The sequence below is a fragment of the Leptonychotes weddellii genome, chromosome 1, assembly GCF_054177405.1.
Source record: "Leptonychotes weddellii isolate Sample4059 chromosome 1, ASM5417740v2, whole genome shotgun sequence".
Taxonomy (NCBI): domain Eukaryota; kingdom Metazoa; phylum Chordata; class Mammalia; order Carnivora; family Phocidae; genus Leptonychotes; species Leptonychotes weddellii.
In genome coordinates, this window is record NC_138369.1 from 26,694,493 (window position 1) to 26,716,401 (window position 21,909).

Here is a 21,909-nt window from a genome sequence, read left to right on the forward strand (position 1 = left end):
ATGCTGGTTAAGGACCAGGATCTGGAGTCAACTAGATTTAACCTTTAACCCCAGACCCATCTCTTGCCAGCTGTGCCACCTTGGGTGAGTCACTTAATCCTTCCATGCCTGTTTCCTCATTTGTAAACTTAGGCTAATAATAGTACCTCTACCGCAGGGCTGTTGTGAAGATTACATAACATAAAGCATGTAAAGTACTGAGCACACTGTGTAGCCCAGTGAGTGCTCAATAAATGTGTGACGCAGTGACTATTGTTATCATATTGTATTTTAAATGTTTGACGGTAAGCACTCAGACAGACAAACAACTGAGGAGAAATGGGTGTTTAACTTGAGGCATCGCTCTGAATTGTGGCTCCGCAGGGTGTTATCTACCAACCACATCTGTTTGCATACGGTTGTGGTAACTGAGCTTTGAGTACCTTGTTCAGGTGTGTGGACCAGTTTGCCCTGGAAGCACAAGGAATGCAACTGCGCAGTCTAAAGAAGTACAACTGAGATAAGAGAATGCATGAAGCTTTCTGGTAAAGGTATTGCCCATTAGCTCTTAGCGTTTTTGAAGCAGAAATGAGCTAACAGTGAGAACAAACTTGAGATACTTAAATGTTTCCCAGTAGTAATAAACTACACCTAATCTGTTTAAACAGAGAAAGCCTTTGTAACATTAGGAGAGATTAGGAGTAGAAGTAATTAACCAGCAGTCAACACTCCTCTTTCTTTCTCCCCTCAGTGTTCCCTTATAAGTCTCTCCCCTCCCCACACCCACCAGGAGACAGCAGCTGTGCAAGTGAGTTTCCTGCACAAAGGGGAGGACTACCAGAAACGTTTATAGAACTAAAGATGTATAATATTCAGAAAAGTCGGCGTTCAGACCAAAAGAACAATTTGCACTTTGATGACCTAGTCTGATCCAGCTGTCTCCTAGGTCAGACCAAGTGCTGTCAATTAGGAAGCATCTAGTATTTATGGAATGAGTGGAGGCGTGAACGAATCTGATTGATTTGAGCTGTTTTCACAGGCATCAATGAGAACATTAAATTGACATGTGTACAAGTGCAACAGCATCTTTTTAGACACAAGGGAAGATTTATCTTTATTTTTTATTGTAATTTCTCTTTAAATATAGCTGCCTTTGGGGAAAGCTTTAATTCATTTGAGTGTAAGCAGTGAGTAGTTTCAGGCATTTATGCCTGGTTCTCATCATTCTTGGAAACATATTTTTAATTCCTGGGTGACTTTGAATTATTGACACTTAGTATTTATGCCTTGCCTGTTTTTGTTTATTCCATATGGAGGAAACAATGTTTTAGGATTTATAAGACATTTCTCTAAAATCGGGAGTAGGGGGGAGTCCTCAGGATGAAGACTTCTTTGGTATCTTCTTGGAAGTCTCACAGGTACCTAGATTGCAGATGTCTCAAGTGTATGTTCCTCATTCGCAGGCCTGGCATTCTTCCAGAATTCCTTTTCAGACACGGGTGCCACCCATCCATCCTGTTCTACAGGACAGGAGATGTGGCGTCATTCTCTGTATCACCCTGTGTCCAGGCCATTACCAAGACATGGCAACCATTCCCTCTGAATGTCTCAGAATCTTCTCTGTGCCATCACCCTGCCATCCCCAAGTCCAGACTACCCCATGTCTCTCACCAGTACTATTGTAAACAGCTCCTGTTTGGTTTTCTCACTTCTGCTTTGAACCATGAACCTGCCTTCTCCACACTGCAGTCTAAGCAGTGTTGAAAATAATAATAAACAGTCCGATGATACTCTTGCAGTAAGCACTTCCAAATGGCAGAGTAGGGACCCCTGAAAATCTTCTCCTCCATAAAAATGGTAAAATGCTGTCAAGAATTGTCAAAATTAACTTTGTCAGCCTTCTGAAAATTAAGACTGGCAGGATCTGTTGAACACTTACACAGGAAATAAAGCTGAATCTCTGTAAATACAGCAAACTCTGGGGAGTTTTAATTCATTCTATTTCAAACCCCACCACCAGCTCCATAGTAACTTTGAAAACCAACTGCCCTACAACTATGATAGCTGTGAAAACCAGCAGCCTAGAAGCCACCAGAAGGGACAGAAGGGGTTTGGAGCTCCCCCAAAGTCCTATTCCCAGGCATTTGTCACTCTTTAAACTGTGTGGTAGCTCCCGAAAAAGTTCCATTCCCAGAACTTATCTTTACTTGAGCTGGCTCAGGGTTCACTATGTGTCCTGTTTATTCAAAAAAAAAAAAAAAAAATTGGTGACAGTTATTGACCATTACAGTTGTCTGAGGTGGTGATACCAATTAAGGCTAACAACAGTCTGACCAACAAACTAAGGCTAACAACAGTCTGACCAGCAAGGGAAAAGATGTCAATTCGGAGACCTGAGAAAGCCCTAATCTCTTACCTGGCTGACCTTGAGGCTCTAGGCAAGCAGGAAGTGAAGGCTGAAGCAGAGTTGTAAAATGCTTGCTAGAGCATTGAAGACATGCTCCAACATAACACATAGAGCCCCTTGGCAAGGGCCGGGAGACTCACTGGTTCAACATATTTAAGGAAATCCCTGTCTAATAATTAGCTAACCATACAGAGACTTTTGACCTAACCACACATAACAGAGAATATAGATTTTACAACAATTAGACCACCAGGTAAATCACTAAACAAAGACAGGTGGATGTGATTTCCAGAGTTGCCACATTATATTATTTGTCCAGTCTTCAGAAAATTACAAGAGTGGCAAAGAAACAGCAAAATATGGCCCACATGCAGGGGGAGGGGGAAAGCACAAAGTCATGTCAAAGCAAAGCTTTTTTATATATTGTTAAGTTGGTTTTATTCAGATTGCATTGTTTAAAGTTGTTAATTGTAATCCCCAGGCCAACCATTCATAAAATAACTTGGGACAAAAAGGGAAAAGAAAAAAGGAACTAAAAAGGTATACTAGAGGGGCACCTGGGCGGCTCATTCAGTTAAGTGTGTGATTCTTTGTTTTTAGCTCAGGTCATGATCTCAGGGTTATGAGATTGAGCCCCACATTAGTCTCCATGCTGGCTGTGGAGCCTGCTTCAGGTTCTCTGTCTCCCTCTACCCCTCCCCCCCACTCCCTCTCTTAAAAAAAAAAAAAAGGTATACTAGAATATATCAGTTTAACAAAAAAGGAGATAGTAATGGAGGAATAGCAACAAAAGACACAATACATTTAGAAAAAAATAGAATTAGACATAAATCTTATCTTACCAGTAATTACATTAAATGTAAATAGACTAAGTACTAATCAACAGGCAGAAATTTGCAGAATGGATTTTTAAAAATCATCTAACAATATGCTATCAACAGGAGACCTACTTCAGGTTCAAAGTCAGAAATATGTTGAAAGTTAATGGAAAAAACATACCATGCAAACGTTAGTCAAAAGAGAACTAAACCAGGGGTGCCTGGCTGACTCAGTGAGAAGAGCATGCAGCTCTTGATCTTGGGGGTTGTGAGTTTGAGCCCCACATTGGGGGTAGAGATTACCGAGAGAGAGAGAAAGAACGAACAAACGAATGAACTAGACTGGCTATACAAATATCAGACAAAATAGACTTTAAAAACATGTCATTAGATATAAAGGAGGACATAATATAATCATGAATAAGTCAATCCATCAGGAAAAAGTAACAATTATAAAGACACATGTACCTAACAGCAGAGCCTCAAAATACATGAAGAAAAAAAACTGATACCAAAAGGAGAAATAGACAATTCAAGAATAATAGTTGGAGATTTTAGTAACTCCCTTGCAAGGATGGATACAACAGCTAGGCAGAAAATCAACAAAGATACAGAAGACTTGAAAAACATAAACCATCTAAGCTAACCAACAACAGCAGAATACACATTCTTTTAAAATGTGCATGAAATATTTTCCAGGTTCATATGTAGGTAGACTCAGTAAATGTAAAAAGACTGAAATCATCCAAGTACAAAGTAGGATTTCTAACCACAGTGAAGTAAAACTAGAAATTAACAACAGAAGGAAATCTGGGAAATTCACAAACAGTACACTCCTAAGTAAGCAGTGGGTCACAGAAGAAAGCACAACAGAAATTAGAAAGTACTTTTGAAGTTAATGAAGTACAATGTATCAAAACTTTTACACTGCTTCTAAAGCAGTACTTAAGGGAAAATTTAAAGCTGTAAACAGCTCTCTTAAAAAGGAAGAATGATCTCAAATCATTCCTCTAACCTTCTACCTTAAGAAACTAGAGAAAGGAGCAAACTAAGCATGAAGCAAGCAGAAGGAAGAAAATAACAAAGGTTAGAGTGTAAATAGATGACCTAGAGAACAGGGGAAAAAAAAAACACCACCATAAGATAAAATCAGTGACGCCAAAAGCTGGTACTTTGACAAGATCAGAAGGCTTTGATTTTGATAAAATTGGCAAACCTTTAGCTAGATTTCACCATATTATTCCTATTACTAAAATCAGGAATTAGATGACATCAGTACTGACCTTACAGAACAGAAAGGGGTTATAAAGGAATACTGTGAACAACTGTGTGCCAACACATTGGATAACTTAGATGAAATGGACAAATTCCTAGAAAGACACTACCAAACTACCATCACTGACTCAAGAAGAATTAGAAGATCCAAATAGACTTAGTACAAGAATTTGAGTTAGTAACTTTAAAACTTGTCACAAAGAAAAGCCTGGGTCGGGATGACTTGACTGGTGCATTTTACTATATGTATAAAGCATTAACACCCATCCTACACAAACTTTTCTAAAAAATAGGAAAAGGGGGGACACTTCTCAACTCTTTCTGAGACCAGTACCCTGATAACCAAAACCAAAGACCGAAACTGCAGACTAATATACACAGTATACCTTATATAGTATACATTTATTATATTCTACAATGCACATATACTCAGTATAAACTTGAGCAATATACATTTGAGCAAGTATGCTCAAGATGCGTTTGATAGGTGGACAGATTAAAAAAATCTGAATTATGTTATGAATAATTTCACCAATATTGGTAACATTATTCAAGCTTTCAGTCCAAATTGTATGATGCTCAATTTTCAGCACATCTCAAACATTTATGTAAACCATCTGAGAATCTTGTTAAAATGCAGACTCTGGTTTTGTTAGTCTGGGTCAGGGCCTGAAATTCTGTAATTCTAACCAGGTTCTTGGTGATATGGAGGGTATGGTCCATGGGCCGTACTTAAGCAGCAGGGGGCTTTGAGGGGTGAACATAGAGTTGTATGTGCTTTTTTTTTTTCATTGTGATCATTAAGGTAGAAGATCTCTGACCCATCTTTTCTCTTACTTGATGAATCTCAACCAAACTCGACATTTACTCTAGTTTCATTGTCTATTAAAAGTCAACCTTCTGGGACATGTTTTTGGTAAGATATTTAAAGACTTTATAAATATGAGCTAATTATGTTTTATAACATCCCCTTAAGGTACTTACGAAAGATACAGATCTCTAGTTTGCTACATTCATTACAGCCACATGACTGTTGAATAATACTCAACTATACTGTAAAGCAAATAACATGCTTAACAGGCCAACTGAAGGCTAGCCATTTAATTTCAGCTTTCACGGGTTCATGACTAGTATGTAGAAAGACCGTTGATTTTTGTGTGTTGATTTTGTGTGTAGGCTAAATATTGGTGATCCCCTCCAAAATTTATATGTTGAAACCTGATCCCCAATGTAAATGATTTTGGAGGCTTGGCCTTTGGGAAGTGATTAGGTCATGAGAATTGGAGACCTCCTGGGATTAGTGCCCTCATAAGAGAGGCTCCAGAGAGCTCCCTCACCCTCTTCATATGGGGTACACATGGAAAAGAAGACTGTGAGCCAGGAAGCAGGTTCTTACCAGATATGGAATACAGTGGCACCTTAATCTTGGACTTTCCAGCCTCTGGAACTGTGAGAAGTAAGTGTTTGTTGTTTATAAGCCACCAACTCTGTGGTATTTTGTTATAGCAGCCCAAACAGACTAAAGCAGTTTGTATCCTGTCATCTTGCTAAACTGGTAAATTCTAGGAGGTTTTCTTTTTTTTTAAAGATTTTTTATTTATTTATTTGAGAGAGAGAATGAGAGAGAGAGAGCATGAGAGGGGGGAGGGTCAGAGGGAGAAGCAGACTCCCCGCTGAGCAGGGAGCCCGATGCAGGACTTGATCCCGGGACTCCAGGATCATGACCTGAGCCGAAGGCAGTCGCCCAACCAACTGAGCCACCCAGGCGCCCCTCTAGGAGGTTTTCTGTAGGTTCCTGTGATTTTCTACATAGACCGTCAGGGCATCTGCAAATAGGCACAAGTTTTATTTCTTCTTTTCCAATCTGTATGCCTTTTAATTCCTTTTCTTGCCTTATTTTTCTGACGAGAACTTCCACTATTATGCTTAATAGCAATAGTGAGGGTGGATCGTCGGTTAAGCACCTGCCTTCGGCTCACGTCATGATCCTGGAGTCTCAGGATTGAGCCCCATGTCGGGCTCCCTGCTCAGTGGGGAGTCTGCTTTTCGTTCTGTCCCTCCATCTGCTCTTGTGCGCTCTCTCTCTGTCTCTCTCAAATAAATAAATGAAAAATCTTAAGAAAATAAATAAATAGCAATGGTGAGAGTGGATATCCTTGCTTTGTTTCTGAGCTTAGGAGGAAAGCATATAATCTTTCTTCATTAAGTATGGTATTAGTTGTAGGTGTTTTTTGGTAAATGTTCTTTGTCAAGTTAAGTCCCCTCTGTTCCTGGTTTTGTGGAGGTGGTTGTTGTTTATCCTAAATACTTTTTCTGCATCATTTATGATGGTATGATTTTTCTTCTTTAGCTTGTTAATATTATGATTACATTGTTTGATTATGGATTATTTGAAATGTCTTTTTAGTTTCCATGTATTGGGAAATTTTCATATTATCTTTCTCTTACTGATTTCTAATTTGATTCCATCATGGACAGAGAACATACGTGGTATGATTTGAGATCTTCTGAATTTGTTGAGGTTTGTTTTGTGGCCCAGCATATGGTCTGTATAAGGCTAACCATTTAAAAACAGAGCTAGGTCAGGAGGCAGAGCTATTCCATAGCACTTAGTTATATGAGAGCCAGGGATTTTCTGCATACAAGATACTGACAGGTGTAGTGTTGTTGTATTGACTGCCTTTTGAACAAAAGAAGGAATGGTATTCTCAGTTGAGTCATTAGTGATGAAATTATAATAACCATAACAATGATGGTAAAACTAACAGTACTCTTTATTGAGTCCTTATATACACTCTCCTTACTGTATTTAGAATAGAGTTAAGCATTTTACATGAGTTATCTCATTCAATCCAACAGTCTACTGAAATAGATACCATTGTTTTTACCATTTTTCAAATGCAGAACTTGGAGGGGGTCTGGAGGTTAAGTACCTCGCTTGAGGTTACAGTACCAGCGAAGGGGTAGACTCTCTTTTAGCCCACGTCTTACCCAGGAGCTACAAGCTTAGCTGAATGGTAGTGTTGCAAATCAGATTCAGTAAGGATTTTGGCAGGCACTTCCAGATTTAGAACACATGGCATTTCAGGCTTGGGTTCTGATTTGAAAGGTCAGAATTTACTGACAGTATTTTGAGTAGCTTAAGGTACACATGAGACAGCCTGTCATGTGTACGGCCCATTTGGTCACTTTTGTAGCCTGACGGTGACTTCCCTAATGCAGATTCCCTAGGATTTTGCTGTTTGCCTCCTCTCTTCTGTCCCAGACACTGTATCTCACTTTCAGTACAAGCAGTGCCAACATTAGCACTTGTGACTTTTATCTGTGGAGGGTCACTGTAAGGCTGGCCACTCACAGTTAGTGATTCAAAATATTAGGACTGTTTTCTTTGATCTAACTCTTTGACCTCTGCTGTTTGGTTAATTGCTTTTTGACTTAAAACATGTCATTTTTCTTTTTTTAATCCAATCTTTATTGACTACTTTAGTTCAAACAGGGCCCCAAACCATATATATCTTAGCAGGCTGTTGATTGGCCTTTTTGTCCCTAGTTGGTTCCATTGTTTAACATCTTATGGTCAAAGGAAAGTCTGATTTCCTTTAATTATTGGAGTATAGGATATGAGTTTGGGAGAAGTGTGTGTGGAAGGTAGCAATAAAATTCTATTTTATCCTTTCCCAATTGAGACATTCAAGCTCATTTAATAGCAATTAAAAACTTTTCTTAGATTATTGATATTACTTTTGATTGTCTAGAATTGGGAGTTAGCATTTGAAATAAATTTGGAACTGACTGTAGTAAAAGCTTAGTCTTGCAGACCAGCCTTACAGGTCTGCCAGGTTATTTAGAAGTGTTTCAGACACTGACGGGGCTGAGCGTCCTCGTATCTAAGGAAACCTTTGAGGAGCAATGAGAGCAGACCATCCAGAGCTAGATTAAGCAGTCTGCTCTCTGATAGGATGCCTTGGTCGACTTTGATTAAACAAGGCAGAAGGGCAGAGATATCCTGAGAGAGGTAGGGAGGACACTGAGTAATGGAGAGGCTTGTGTACTGAGGTGGAGAAGAGCATGTACTTTCGAAAGCCACCTTCAAATCCCAGCTCCTCCATCTACCGACTCTGTGACTTTAGGCAGGTAATTTCCTTGTGCCTTTCTTGCTTTTTTGGTGAAGTGTGGGGATAGTAATCTTGAAAGGCAGGTAGTATTGCGAAGATCAAATGACTTAATACTCAGCAGTGTTCTTGGAACGTAGGAAGCATTCAGTAATTGTAAATTTTTATTATTTTTGTCTTAAGTGTTAATGTTTCTTAGGGTTTCTTGTGTGATTTTTGTTCACTGATACATACCCAGTACTCAGAATGGTGTCTAGGCAGAGTAGGGATTCAATACATGAATGAATAAATGAATGAATGAATGATGTATATAGAGTACTTGCCATGATACTTGTAAGTACTTAATACATAGTATCATAAGAGGTGCTGGCTATAGATGGCAGAGATTGGAAGCAGTGGCCAGTGTAGCTCACTGACAGTAAAAGTAGAAATAATTAGAATCATGATAGGTAAGGTAGACCTAGCACATGTCAGACACACTTCTAAGAGCTTTATGTATACTAACTTTATCCTTATAACTACCCATTAAGATAGCTGCTAACATCGTCTCCGATTTATGGATGAGCTGAAGCAGGGGAACTTGCCCTAGGTCATATTCCTAGTGAGTGATGATGGCACTGGGATTTAAACTCAGGAAGTCTGATGCAGAGGGCTTTCTCAAATTCTTTTTTTGAGAATCCACTGTGTGCCAGGCACTGTGCTGTGCAGATATGGCACCCACCCTCATGGAGCGTCCATCTTAGGGAAAGAGCCAAAACACAAATAAGAAATAACTAATGAGTGAAGAGAAGAATTATCTGAAGAGACAGGGGCCTGCTTTAAGTGAGGGAAGTCAGGGAAGGTCCTTCTGTTGGAATGTAAGCTGAGACCTGGAGCCAGCCAGGCAAAGCATTCCAGACAGAGGGAACAGAATTAGCAAAGGCTCTGAGGTGGGACAGTGATTGGCATGTTGGTGTAATTGTCAAGGAGATGAGAATTCTGGAGTGGAAATTATGGGGTGAATACTATGTCTTGAGGTTGCAGAGGTCAGGCAGGGCCTTCTAAGCATTGGTTTTCATTCTGACTACATTGGAGAACTACTAAGGGGTTAAGTCAGACTAGGTGATATTTTGATTTAAAAACATCACAGGTTGCTGGGGGTGGGGCTGGGGGGTGGAAGAGGTAGAAGGGAACATAGCTACTGTTTAGATCAAAGACCAGATAGCAGTGATAGGGAAGATGATAAAAAATGGCTCACATTTTAAAGTACTTTGCACGGTTGAAGCATTTTATATTCATTAGTCCCTTCAGGGGGCGCCTGGGTGGCTCAGTCGTTAAGCGTCTGCCTTCAGCTCAGGTCATGACCCCAGGGTCCTGGGATCGAGCCCCGCATTGGGCTCCCTGCTCTGCGGGAAGCCTGCTTCTCCTTCTCCCACTCCCCCTGCTTGTGTTCCCTCTCTCGCTGTGTCTCTCTCTGTCAAATAAATAGAACCTTAAAAACAAAACAAACAAAAAAAACCAGTCCCTTCAACAACCTATGAGGGAGGTGGTTATAATTACTTGACCCATTTATAGGTGAGGAAACTGAGTCAAGGCTAGTAGGTGGCATGACTGGGATTTGAATGCAGCCAGTCTGGTTCCAGAGGCCGTGCCTTTTCCCATTAGGCTCTATTGTCTTTGCAAACAAAGTTCTTCCATCCATGTCTCCCATGGTCCATGTGCTCACAGTAGCTGCGGTGAGGAAGGAACTGCAGACCCCTCTCTGGCCTCCTCCCTTGGCCTCACACTCCACCCACAATCTCCTGTGGGCTTGACAAGGTCCTCCAGAGCTTGTCTTCAGCCAGGTTTCCCCCATTTTCATCGTGCGGGCATTTTGTGTCTCAGTCTGTTGCATCAGCCCTTTGGGACCACTGTCCTCGATCTGTTTCCCTGCTGCCGTTACCTAAGTTGATCCACACTCATGCCAGAGTGACTTTTTCTATCATGTGGCTTCCTCACTTACTATTTTGGGTTCTCCCTGCTTGCAAGGGTATGGCTTAAACTCTGAAGCATGGGCCCTGACCCTCCACAGGGAGAGGGGTGCCAGCAAGCCTCCTCTGCTGGCCCGCTGCCTTTCATTGCTTACAGGGAGGAGTGTGTGGTCAGCAGCGGGATTACGAGACCACTTGAGTGTTCAGCTCACATTGTAAAAGAGTCCCTATTTGTGTATGTATCAGTCTTACGTGATTTTAATTAGTGAGAGCTGGGGCCCTTGCAGCAGACATTGCTAGTATGAATATATTTTTGTGGTCTTGTTTTTTGCTCACATTTATTGAGTGTTTACTGAGTGCTCCCCATGGATTAGTTCATTTAATCCTCAAAATAACACTTTGAAATATAGGTCCTGTTAACTGTATTTTACCGACGAGGAAACTGAAGTTCAGAGAGGTTAAATGATGTAAAACCATGATCACACAGCCAGTAAGAGGAAGAATAAGGACTTGAATCCAAGTAGTGATTCCACAACTGCTCTTAGTTACTGCACTGACATACTAGCGAAAGAGAAATTGCTGATGTGCATATTTGAGAATCAGACCCTGAAACGTGAATTTTTTCCAGAAATGGCCTCCAGGAATGGGATCGATCATGTCTTCAAGGGAAACCTTCTCACCCTTGCATGTGTGTATCACTAAATGGCATACCCAATTCTAGTGGATGACTCTGTCATTAAATGACATAAAGGCACAATTATAACCTTGACTTATGATGGCCCCACAGGGACTTTAATACTTTGCTTATTATTCATCAAGTAATATATGACACATATTTATTTGCTGCTTCCTATTGGTCAAGTTAGGCATTGTCAGTCCCTTTCACTAGAGCAGGAAGCCAGACAAATACAGAACTTTTTCTAGTGGGAGGAGATTAAGGTTCACACGGCTAGATGGATTGTTACAGATTGGGCATGGTACATTGTGGAAAGGCTAACTAAGGCAGTGCTCTGGGAACATACAACAGGGTCTGCCTAGCCAAGTCTCCAGGACGGTGACCTCGAGGCTGAGAGTGAACGGAGTAAAGCAACAAGCCAGGTAAAGATGTGGAGAAGGTGGTGGTTCCAGGCAGATGGAACAGCAAGTGCCTGGGTGCTGTACAGGAGAGAGCATGATGTGCTCCAGGAACAAATCAAAGGCCAGAAGGGCCAACTGCAAAGAACCAGTGGGGAAAGGGGCAGGTCAAAGCTGTTCGAGGCCTCATGGGCCAGTTTTTATCCTAAGATCAACTGCAAGCTATGGAAGAGTTCTAAATGCTGGTCGTTACCTCACAGACAGCGAGAGCTTGCTTCTCGGGATCCGTGCTAGGGAAGGCAAGGAGTCTGCTGTCAGGCAGGACTACAGAGGTGTCTGCTTATACCTTACCATTCATAAGTCATGACTCAGTGAGCAAAGGTCTGCAGTGGGATAATGAATGGTGTGAGTAAGAGCACAGTGGAGAGGGCAGTGGAACTGGTTCTTACTAAATGGTGGGAATTCCAGGAGGAAGAGGGGAAAGTTTTCCATGCTATAGGAACTGTTCTGGCCAAAAGATAGGATTGTGGGAAGACAAGGCAGGCTCTGAGAAGGCCAGGCAGTCTTGAGACTGCAGCAGGTTAGCTCAGACCAAAGAGCTGGGAGAAGCCAGAGTGCTAGGGACCTTGGTCGAGGAGAGGTTGGTGAGGGCTTCAAGCCCTATTTTGGAGCCAGCAGAGGTCTTCAAGGAAAGGAATAGTGTTAATGCATTCTAGGGCTCTAGCTTTGGCAGTAGGGTGGAGGAGGCTGAAAAGGGAAGAAACTCTCGTTCTGTTAGGAGATCTGTCCTGGTGTGTGGAGGCCACCACTGTGGGTACCGGCAGTGGGATTGGCATGGAGGAGGCAGATTTAGGCAGTGTTTCTTGGGAGAATGTTGGGAGTTGCCTGGGCTTGTGAGCCCCGCGTATCTGGGTGCAAATGTCAACTCTGCTTCTTACTAGCTTGTAAGGTCTTACTATGTGCCTTAGTTTCCTGAGCACTAGTGTGGGTGCATGACTCCTGTCTCACAGGCTGGGGAGGGGGCTGTTGCATGAGCGCTGTCTAAGCTCTCCTAGAGCTTTGCATGTATAAACTCTTTTTTTTTTTTTAAAGACTTTATTTATTAGCGAGAGAGAGAGTGCAAGAGTGCACAAGCAGGGGGGAGGGGCAGAGGGAGAGGAAGAAGCCGACTCCCCGCTGAGCAGGGAGCCCGAAGCGGGACTTGATCCCAGGACCCAGGGATCATGACCCGAGCTGAAGGCAGTGGCTTAATCGACTGAGCCACAGCAGGCATCCCTGTATTAACTCTCTTAATCTTTCAATCTTGTGAAGTGCCCAGTAAACTCGGTACTGTTTATCATTACCATTTGACACATGAAGAAACTGAAGTTCAAGAAGCTTAAAGACTTGCCTAAGGACACACTGGATTCAAAGTGATAGGGAGTGGTCCTCTCCCTTAGCCACTCTGCTTACAATACCTGTGATAGAGAGTAACTAGTTGGGGGGCGGGGGAGGTGGAGCCATTTGAAGAGAAGACACCTGAGCCAGACCTGACAGTGTGTGAATGTACTAGGCATCTTATGACGAGAAAGGGCAGAGCCTAGCTGAGAATAGCTTTCTGGGTGTAAGGAGAGAATGGAGGACAGTGTGCCTGGAGCAGAGTGGGCCAAGGAGAGAGGAGCAGGGAGGGAATAAGGGAACAGAGAGTGAGAAGGAGGTGGATGAACATCTGGCGGGGCCCTGGGGGCTGTGCTAAGGGCCGAGATTTTATTCCCAGAGGAGTGGGAAGCCACTGGAGAAATGTTAATGGTAGTGATGTGACCTGCTGGAGGACTTAAAATCACTTTGTCAGCCGTGTGGAAGAGATTGTAGACCAGCTGGTAGATGGAATTCTTCCATAGTCCATCAGAAAGGTGCTGGGGGGAGGCTCTACAGCAGTGGCTTAGATAATGGAGAGAAGTGGACGGAGATTTTAGAGTAGAGCCAAGCAGACGTGCTGGTGGCTTGGATGTGATGAGGGAAGGGGGGAGTCAGAGATGACATTTGGGTTTTTAGTTTGAGCAATCAAGGAGATGAATAGTCATTTACCCAAGAGAGGGAAAGTTTTGCTGGGTGGAAACAGGGCAGGGTGGAAAGTGGAGTTCTCTTGGACATGCTTATTCCTTTTGAGATGTATATAAGACGTCCAGATGGCAATGTCTAGTAGGCAGTTGGATATATGAGTCTAGACAGAGCTCAGGAGCCATCTGGGCTAGAGATGGAAATGTGGGAGTCGTTGGCATGTAGAAATTGGGGAGCATGGGAGAAGGGAGACACCCAGGGTACTGCAAAGGTGGAATACTTTGCTTACAACACACACATTCTGTTGTTGGACTCAGTTCTCAAAATGGGGATAGTAGCACCAAAGTGACTGAATACATTCCCTCCTCTTTAGGGTCTGGTTTCAGGCAGAGAGCCTTCATTCTACATTTGCCTGTGGAGGTTCTGCACACGTCCTAGTGTATACATGTGCTTAAACCCAGTCCTTCCTAGTATGCGGGCCTGGGGTCTCCAAAGTACATTGATGGCCTAGATGTGGGTACTGGGCTACTTGCTAAGTGGAAGATTAGAGTGACCTGAATCCTGAAAAAGATTTAGGGCTTACACACAATAAAATCCATTCTTTCAAACTACTTCAGAGTCCAGGGAGCCAGGTACAATTTAAAAACTTTTCATGATTTTGAAGTATATAATGGTCTAAGTTGTATGTTTACAGTGTACTTTTTATAAACTTTTTAAAAAATTCAATAGTAACTAATTTTTATAAACTCTTTAATTTTTTGGTTTAAATCAATCTTTTACCTCCTTGCATTTGGGCAAGTTTTATATGTTAATTTGTAGATAGGCTGATTATAAACTTATGCTTTAAAAATATTCAGAAACATACATACTGTCTCTCACAAAAATTTCATTTTCTCTGTTGCCACAACATTCCACATTCTGTTCCTGTTGCTAAGGCCTCTGGAATGTCCCAGTGCAGAAAAAGGATATAGAACTCTTTTTTTTCCTCCCGAAGACATTTTATTTAAATTATTTTGTATCTTTAGCTTACTTCCAAATATGGATATCTGGAAGTAAAGAATTTAGAAAGCTAAAATTAAAGTTGCTTTCGATTTTCATAACTGGAACTCGATTTCTGAGGGTAGCATGAATTGGATTTAAGTGTACCATGTTTCTTTCCACGGGGATTGTGTGTGCACGCACACACACACACGATCATATGCACCCAGTGTGTGCGCGCACGTGCACACACACACACGATCATATGCACCCAGGCAGGCTTTTTCGGGAGTGTGATGTGCTGGTGAGATATTAAGAACTGAGCTCACAGAGCACACCTGAGTTTGAGTCCTGGTTATGCTTTCTTGGTGGGTGATAGTAGACAAGTTCATGTCTCTATCGGTAAAATGAGGATTTTATTGTAGGATAAACCATATAAAAAGTCCTTAGCACAGGGCCTGGTACATAGCAATCTCTCAATAAAGGCCAACTGTTTATCCTCATTATTGTCATCATCGATTGCAAATGATCTTAAGTTATTGAGGAAACTGAAGTTTTTACAGAAGTATAGATTCCTGGTCCCTTACAGAATGACTCCTACCTTATTTTTACTAGTTTCTCTAAATCTCACTCTCACAAAAGGAAGAAAGGAATCACAGCAAAAAAGAACACTTTTCTATATAAAGGTTATTGTGGCTAGTTGAATTGCTATTACTTGAAAGGATTGGTACAGTTCTTAATTTTTTAAAGTTGTTTTATTTATAAAGGGGTTGGGGGGCTAGTCCCTAGAAGTATTTGGTGTCTGGCAAAGTGATATATTTTAAACAGCATTGCTTAACATTGAGTGCTGTGGGAAGCCACACAAAACCAGCACATTGCAGTCGTCTAAATCTAAAGTGAGACAATTTAATGCTGTTTTAACTAGCATTTAATTAATAAAACTAATTGAGTCAATTTCATTAATGAAACTGATTTGATATTTATAGACATTTCATACTTCACAGCTGTAAATTATGAATGCTATGTTCTGTAATTCAGATTTTCTTAATTGGTCTTGTATTGGAGGCATTTAGCACAGGGGTATATGGAACTTAAAGGAAACTATATTTTATTTTTAAAATGAAATATGTCAAGAAATTGTGGCCATGGAAAATGGCTTATTACATGTTGATCATTGCATGGATGTAACCTTTCCTTTTCTCCCACATGTACTATTTTTAACTTAATGTGGGCATGCTTTCAAGGAAAATAGCACATTGTTTGGTTCTTATTTTTCATTAAATTATTAAGTTTAGTCACAGAAGTCAGTAGTCTACTAGAAGCTTCTTGCATTATCTAATCAGTTTATCAAAGGTGTTCAGCTCTGACATACCAACTTAATGGAGGTGGAAACTGGAAGGAATTTCTAGAAATCACGTTCCTCTGATCTTCAAGGGACCAGATCCAAGCCATTGTTGTGAGTCAGAATGGAATCCCAGCTACTGACGTAGACAGAGTACTTCATCTCTTTGTGAATCAGTTTCCTCCTTTTTAGAGTGGGGTTGTAATGGTATCTACCTAGGTAGTTGTGAGAAAAGAATGAGATCATAGCACCTAGAAACTGCTCAGTACTGCCACTGCATCCCAGAATCTTGTTGGTCCCTGGTATATTTCAGATTTATAGCTAGCGATCTGTGCAATTCAGTGTAATAGAAACTGTTTAAGAAAATCTGAACTATATCCATGTGTAGATATTAGATTAGTAATTTGATGCTTTTAGACTATAATCACTTTACATCTCCTCAGGGCATTTTCTTTTTCCTGTAAAACTATCATGATCACCCAAGCTGGAGAAAGTGTGAAATTAAATCTTACAGGAAAGAAAATGGATGCCAGTTAGTTTTGGATCTTTTTTCCCCTTTAAACTTGGTATTTGGTCTACTAAACTATTTGTCTAATTGAAATATGCTAATTATCCATTCATTGCAGATATTCTAAATAGTGTACAATACTTATTTAAAATCAGCAAATATCTTTTTTTTTTTTTTTTTTTAAGTAATCTCTATGCCCAGTGTGGGGCTTGTACTCAACAACCCAGAGATCAAGAATCCCATGCTGTACTGACTCAGCCAGCCAGATGCCCCTAAAATCACCAATTTTGATTTTAGACATTAGATTCTGGATCTGAAATGTTAGCACTGTTCCCTACCTGGATTATTGTTAATAAATAATTATTCATGGTTAGGACTTTTTAGTTAACCACATATTACCAAATATCAAGTCACTTTCAGTTTTTGTGTATATGCAGATAGTTGAGTTTTACATTTGTGTTTTAATTAAGTTAACTTTTTTTTTTTAATTTTTTTTTTTTAAGATTTTATTTATTTATTTGAGAGAGAGAATGAGATAGAGAGAGAGAGCATGAGAGGGGGGAGGGCCAGAGGGAGAAGCAGACTCCCCGCCGAGCAGGGAGCCCGATGCGGGACTCGATCCCGGGACTCCAGGATCATGACCTGAGCCGAAGGCAGTCGCTTAACCAACTGAGCCACCCAGGCGCCCTAATTAAGTTAACTTCTTAACTGTAAAAGGTCCAACTTGTATCTTGCCCTAGTCTAGTAACTGAACTGAGATTAATGCATGAAATGCTGTGTTTGTACCAAAGTTCCTTGTGTTCAGGAGCACCAGTATGTGAACAAAAGGACTAGAGGTTCTTGTGACCTGAAAAAAGAGTATAAAAATAATTTTCTTTGTATTACATGCTGACCAAACTGGCAATTTTACTTTTCAGTGAAACCTCTGCTTCCTTTCTTAACTGTTCCATAGAACTCAGAGACCAAATGGCTGGAATAGAATGCATAGTTAAATCAAACCATTAGATGATACAGCTTTGTGAATTGCTAAGCATTTTATGTGGTTGCAGATTCTTACCCATAACCCTTGGTGGAGTTCATCTAAAGTTGCTTTATTGTGTGCGTGTATTCGTTGTTTGCATTTTAATAGATTTGTCTGTTTCACCTCATACCGATGATTTTTGGTGCCTTTTATTTTAACTCTGAACAGTGTTTCTGTAAGCCTGATTTGATTTCTCTCTTAATAGTCATGGTGCCTCAGTTACTTTTACATGTTACTGGAGTAACATTTGAACTGGTGTACCTCATCTTAAGGCAGCTCCTTTAGAAAATATTGCTAGCCTAAATGGTTTCATATTCATCAGAACCAGATGAGTGAGTGATGCTCTTTCTTTTTGCAGACATGCCAATATTTGGTCTGTGTCCAGCCCACGATGATTTCTACTTGGTGGTGTGTAACGACTGTAATCAGGTTGTCAAACCGCAGGCATTTCAATCACATTACGGTAAGTGCTCAACCATTTAAAAATCATTATTAGAGGGTAAAAGGTAAAGCAGGATTAAACTGAAGGCCAGGGCGCCTGGGTGGCTCAGTCATTAAGCGTCTGCCTTCGGCTCAGGTCATGATCCCAGGGTCCTGGGATCGAGTCCCACATCGGGCTCCCTGCTCAGCGGGAAGCCTGCTTCTCCCTCTCCCACTCCCCCTGCTTGTGTTCCCTCTCTCGCTGTCTCTCTCTCTCTCTCTCTGTTGAAAAATAAATAAAATCTTTAAAAAATAAAATAAAATAAAATAAACTGAAGGCCAGTGACAGCATGGATAGGATATAATATCCCTCCCTCTGTCAGGTTTTCTAATTCATCGAATGGGTTAATGCCTATCAGATGTTGGGTATTTTCTGAATTTTATTAAAAGTGATGTGTATATTCTAATTTATTGAAATTAGACAAGGAGAAATGTATTTTATAAAATCTCTTGAAATAATTGAGTCAGTATAGTGAAAGGTTTATTTCCTTCTAGACCTCATGGTTGTGAATTTAGTGGATGGTAAAATCATATATACACAGTGTGGATACATGTCTTTCTTAAAGAAAATGTGATTTTGAAACTTCCAAGTTCAGTAGTTCTAAATCCAGCTTGACATCATCTTCAATTTGTGAATATGATGAAGCTATCACATCTTCTCCATTAAAATCTATATATACTTAGAAATGAAGCCATGTGTCTTTAGGGATTTCATGAACCCCTGAGCCATCCCTGGGCTTTTAGGCTCCACGCCTGCTGTCTGGGTATTTAATCATGGAAGAATCCAAATAAAATGGCTTTGCTTTGTTATAATGCCACCTAAAGACATAGTTTTATACCCAGTTGGGTTCAATAACAGCTCAGAAGTATTTGAGTCTACACCTTAATTCAGGCATGAGGATGTATAGTATGATCCTTATTTACCTCCTTGGAGTTTGCAATCTAGCTTAAGAGACAGGCAAAACTAACTAGAAATACTTTTTAAACAACTATGAGTTGTTTCTTCATTGTCCTCAGTACTACAGATGCAAGCTTGAGACAGAATAACAACAGGATCGTTCTATAGATAGTTTAAGTGAGGCTTCTGAGGAGGTAACCCTGGTGACCCGAACTGTACGTGATGGGATGGAGCCACCCATGTGACAATCTGGAGTAAGAGCATTCTTATACAGAGGGAAGAGCTGGTGCACAGTTGACCACCATAGGTGGAGGGTAGTTAGTGAAGGGAAGTAGAGACTAGAGAGGTCTGCGCTTGTGGGCAGGGACCCTGATCGTGCACAGCCTTGAAGGCCAGAGTAAGAAGAAGCTTGGGGGCATTGTAGGGCTTATTATATAAGAAAGTAACGTAGGTCCACCTCACTGGTGAATTTGCTGAGAATAAATTGTAGAAGGGTAGAAGCAGGGATGAGTTCAAAGGCAAGACATGATAACAGATTAAGGCTAAGGTGGGGCACTAGAGCAGGGGAGACAGCATAGCTTTGAGGCGCATTTTAAAGCTAAAACTTACAAGGCTTGCTGTTGGGACAACAGTTGTTTTAAGAGTCACGTCATCATATCAACATCCCACCATGTTTTCCTGAAGGAATAGATTTTTTTTTTTTAAAGATTTTTTTTTTTATTTATTTGACAGAGAGAGACACAGCGAGAGAGGGAACACAAGCAGAGGGAGTGGGAGAGGGAGAAGCAGGCCTCCCGCGGAGCAGGGAGCCCGATATGGGGCTCGATCCCAGGACCCTGGGATCACGACCCGAGCCGAAGGCAGACATCCAACGACTGAGCCACCCAGGCGCCCCGAAGGAATAGATTTTTTTATGTAACCAGAAAAAGGTTTTTTGAGTTTCTGATTCTCAGTGAAGCCCTGGGGTAGGCTCTAGAGTGAGTACAAAGGTGAATAAGATATTGTCTTCCTGATTAAGAGTCACAGAGGTTAGTATTGGAAAAGGCAGTTAATCAATTGCCAAGTATTTTAGAGTTCAGGATTTTTAAGCCAAACTAGACTGGATTTAAATTTAAACTTGAAAGAACCATAAGCTGTTCATTTGCCCTGAGAAAGTTTTCCATCCTCAGCTTCCTTTGTTACAGTGTCAGAATAGTAATAGCAACCTCATAGGTTCTTAGTGACCATAAGTGAAACAACATGGTAAAGCTACATACGCCTCATACAATGCCTGACACATAATAGGCATGAGAGAGAGAGAGAAAAGTACAGCTGTAGATACAGGAAGGTTTGTGTCTAACGTCAAAAAATAGTCCAGGGTCTTAAGAATAAGGAGGAACACAAATTGCTTCTTGATGAAAAGACTTCTTAGAGAAAATTGCCCTTGGGTTAGGCAATTCTGAAGAGTAGAATGGATCTGTTGTCCCATGTGCAAATGTTTTTCTTCAGTTTTTAGGTATGTAATACATGTCCATTGTGGAGGATGCAGAAAATACTTTTTAAAAATCAATTATAATCCCCTAAAATGGGAAGTGTTTTGATGGGGATAGATAGGGCTACCATACCTAACTTGACAGTTTGTGCGCTGAACAGCCACATTTGGTGGCCCTAGGTTGGCAGTAGCGATGATATGAGCAGAGGCAGGAAATTCCACGCTGTCTGGGATGGACTGCATGGAGTCTCCTTTGGCCAGGGCTGATGTTCCCACACATGGATGGGCAGTGTGCCGAGACAGGCTGGGGCTAGCTGTCAGAGCCTCGGTGCCCATTAGACGCCCCTGGCCTTGATGTGTTGTGGGGATGTGCTCCAAGTTTCTTAGCCCCAGAGTGGTGACTTAGTGGTCCTCCAGAGAGGATTGGTGGGGGGCCAGACTGGATCAAAAGGGACCAAAAATGGCAGTGTGAAAACAGCTGCAGCTTAAGGCAAGGCCCACTAAAAAGGTGTTACCTCTTCCAGGACTCCCTTAGGCAGAAAGGGGCCCTTTTGGTCCCCTCTTCCAGAAGCACCTCACACAGTTGTTCCAGCGCATCTTATGGAGATGATTTTCTCTCTCTGACTCTCTTTTTAAGAATGTCAGTGTACTGGGGACAGGGGTGAGGGAGTCCCATAAAATCACATTTTTACCCTTTTTCTCTACCAGTTCCTAGTCCACCCAGTATCTTCTAATAAGATACTTGTAGAAGGAGAAAGGAATGGTGGTCACTTCAAACATGTAAATGAGAAGATGTGAATGCAAGATTCACATACTCAAATGCCTTCTGTGGCTATGCAGGGGCTCGGATGGGACTGATAAAGCCACTGGGTGGGGGTGGGTGTGGGCTTGGTCCCTCTAGTGGCAAGCGAAATGTTAAAGCTGTAAGAGAGAAGAGTCCCTGGCAGGAAGTTGGGTCCCAAGTGTTCTGAGAGAGGTTTTCAGCTGGGAAATGTTGAAGGACCTCCCTCTGTGAGGCAGAACCAAGGAGAAGGCTGATGGCAAACAAACAGGAGGTTTGGACATGCGTAGATGTGAGGCATTGGGTGCAAGTGCATGAAGTGGAGGGAGGCACCATGTGATGACGCTGGAGAGATTTGGGACCCACACACCACTCACCTGGAGGAAAGGAGGGGTGGGCAGGGTCTCCAGTGCCAAGAAGCATTCCCGGTGCTGCCAGTGTCTCTTCTGTCCTTGGGGATAGGGGTTATAACAGGAGAAGTTTGGTTTTGGTTTTGGTTTTTTTGTTTGTTGTTTTTTTGGAACCCATGTGTTTTTTTGTTGCAATTCCCCAAGGCCCATTCTTATGTGTTAACACCAAAAAGAGATTTAAATTCAAAATCCTTCCCAGTGGCCATTATAGTTTGTTTATTAGGTATTAGGAAGAATCCATACTGCCAATCGAGGGATTCTCTTATCTTTGTGCATGAAATTGGTGAAAATGTGTGGGCAGTCTTCTGTGAATTAATGTATTACTGATAATCATCTGTGACTTTTATGAACAAGTGAGCAGTTGCT

The 21,909-nt window shown here is 41.4% G+C and overlaps 2 protein-coding genes across 5 annotated transcripts in view; one reads left to right on the forward strand and one right to left on the reverse strand.

The window, feature by feature from the left end:
- The window catches only part of THOC7 (THO complex subunit 7), a 331,341-nt gene that overhangs the window by 93,356 nt on the left and 216,076 nt on the right, over positions 1–21,909 (reverse strand). The gene's annotated exons all lie outside the window — the stretch shown is intronic.
- ATXN7 (ataxin 7) overlaps positions 1–21,909 on the forward strand; it is a 138,864-nt gene that overhangs the window by 70,632 nt on the left and 46,323 nt on the right. For all 4 annotated transcript variants that reach the window (XM_081801417.1, XM_081801426.1, XM_081801434.1 and 1 more), the window contains one exon: positions 17,862–17,966. In XM_081801417.1, the coding sequence (XP_081657543.1) occupies positions 17,862–17,966 (105 nt within the window). The remainder of the gene's footprint in view (positions 1–17,861; positions 17,967–21,909) is intronic.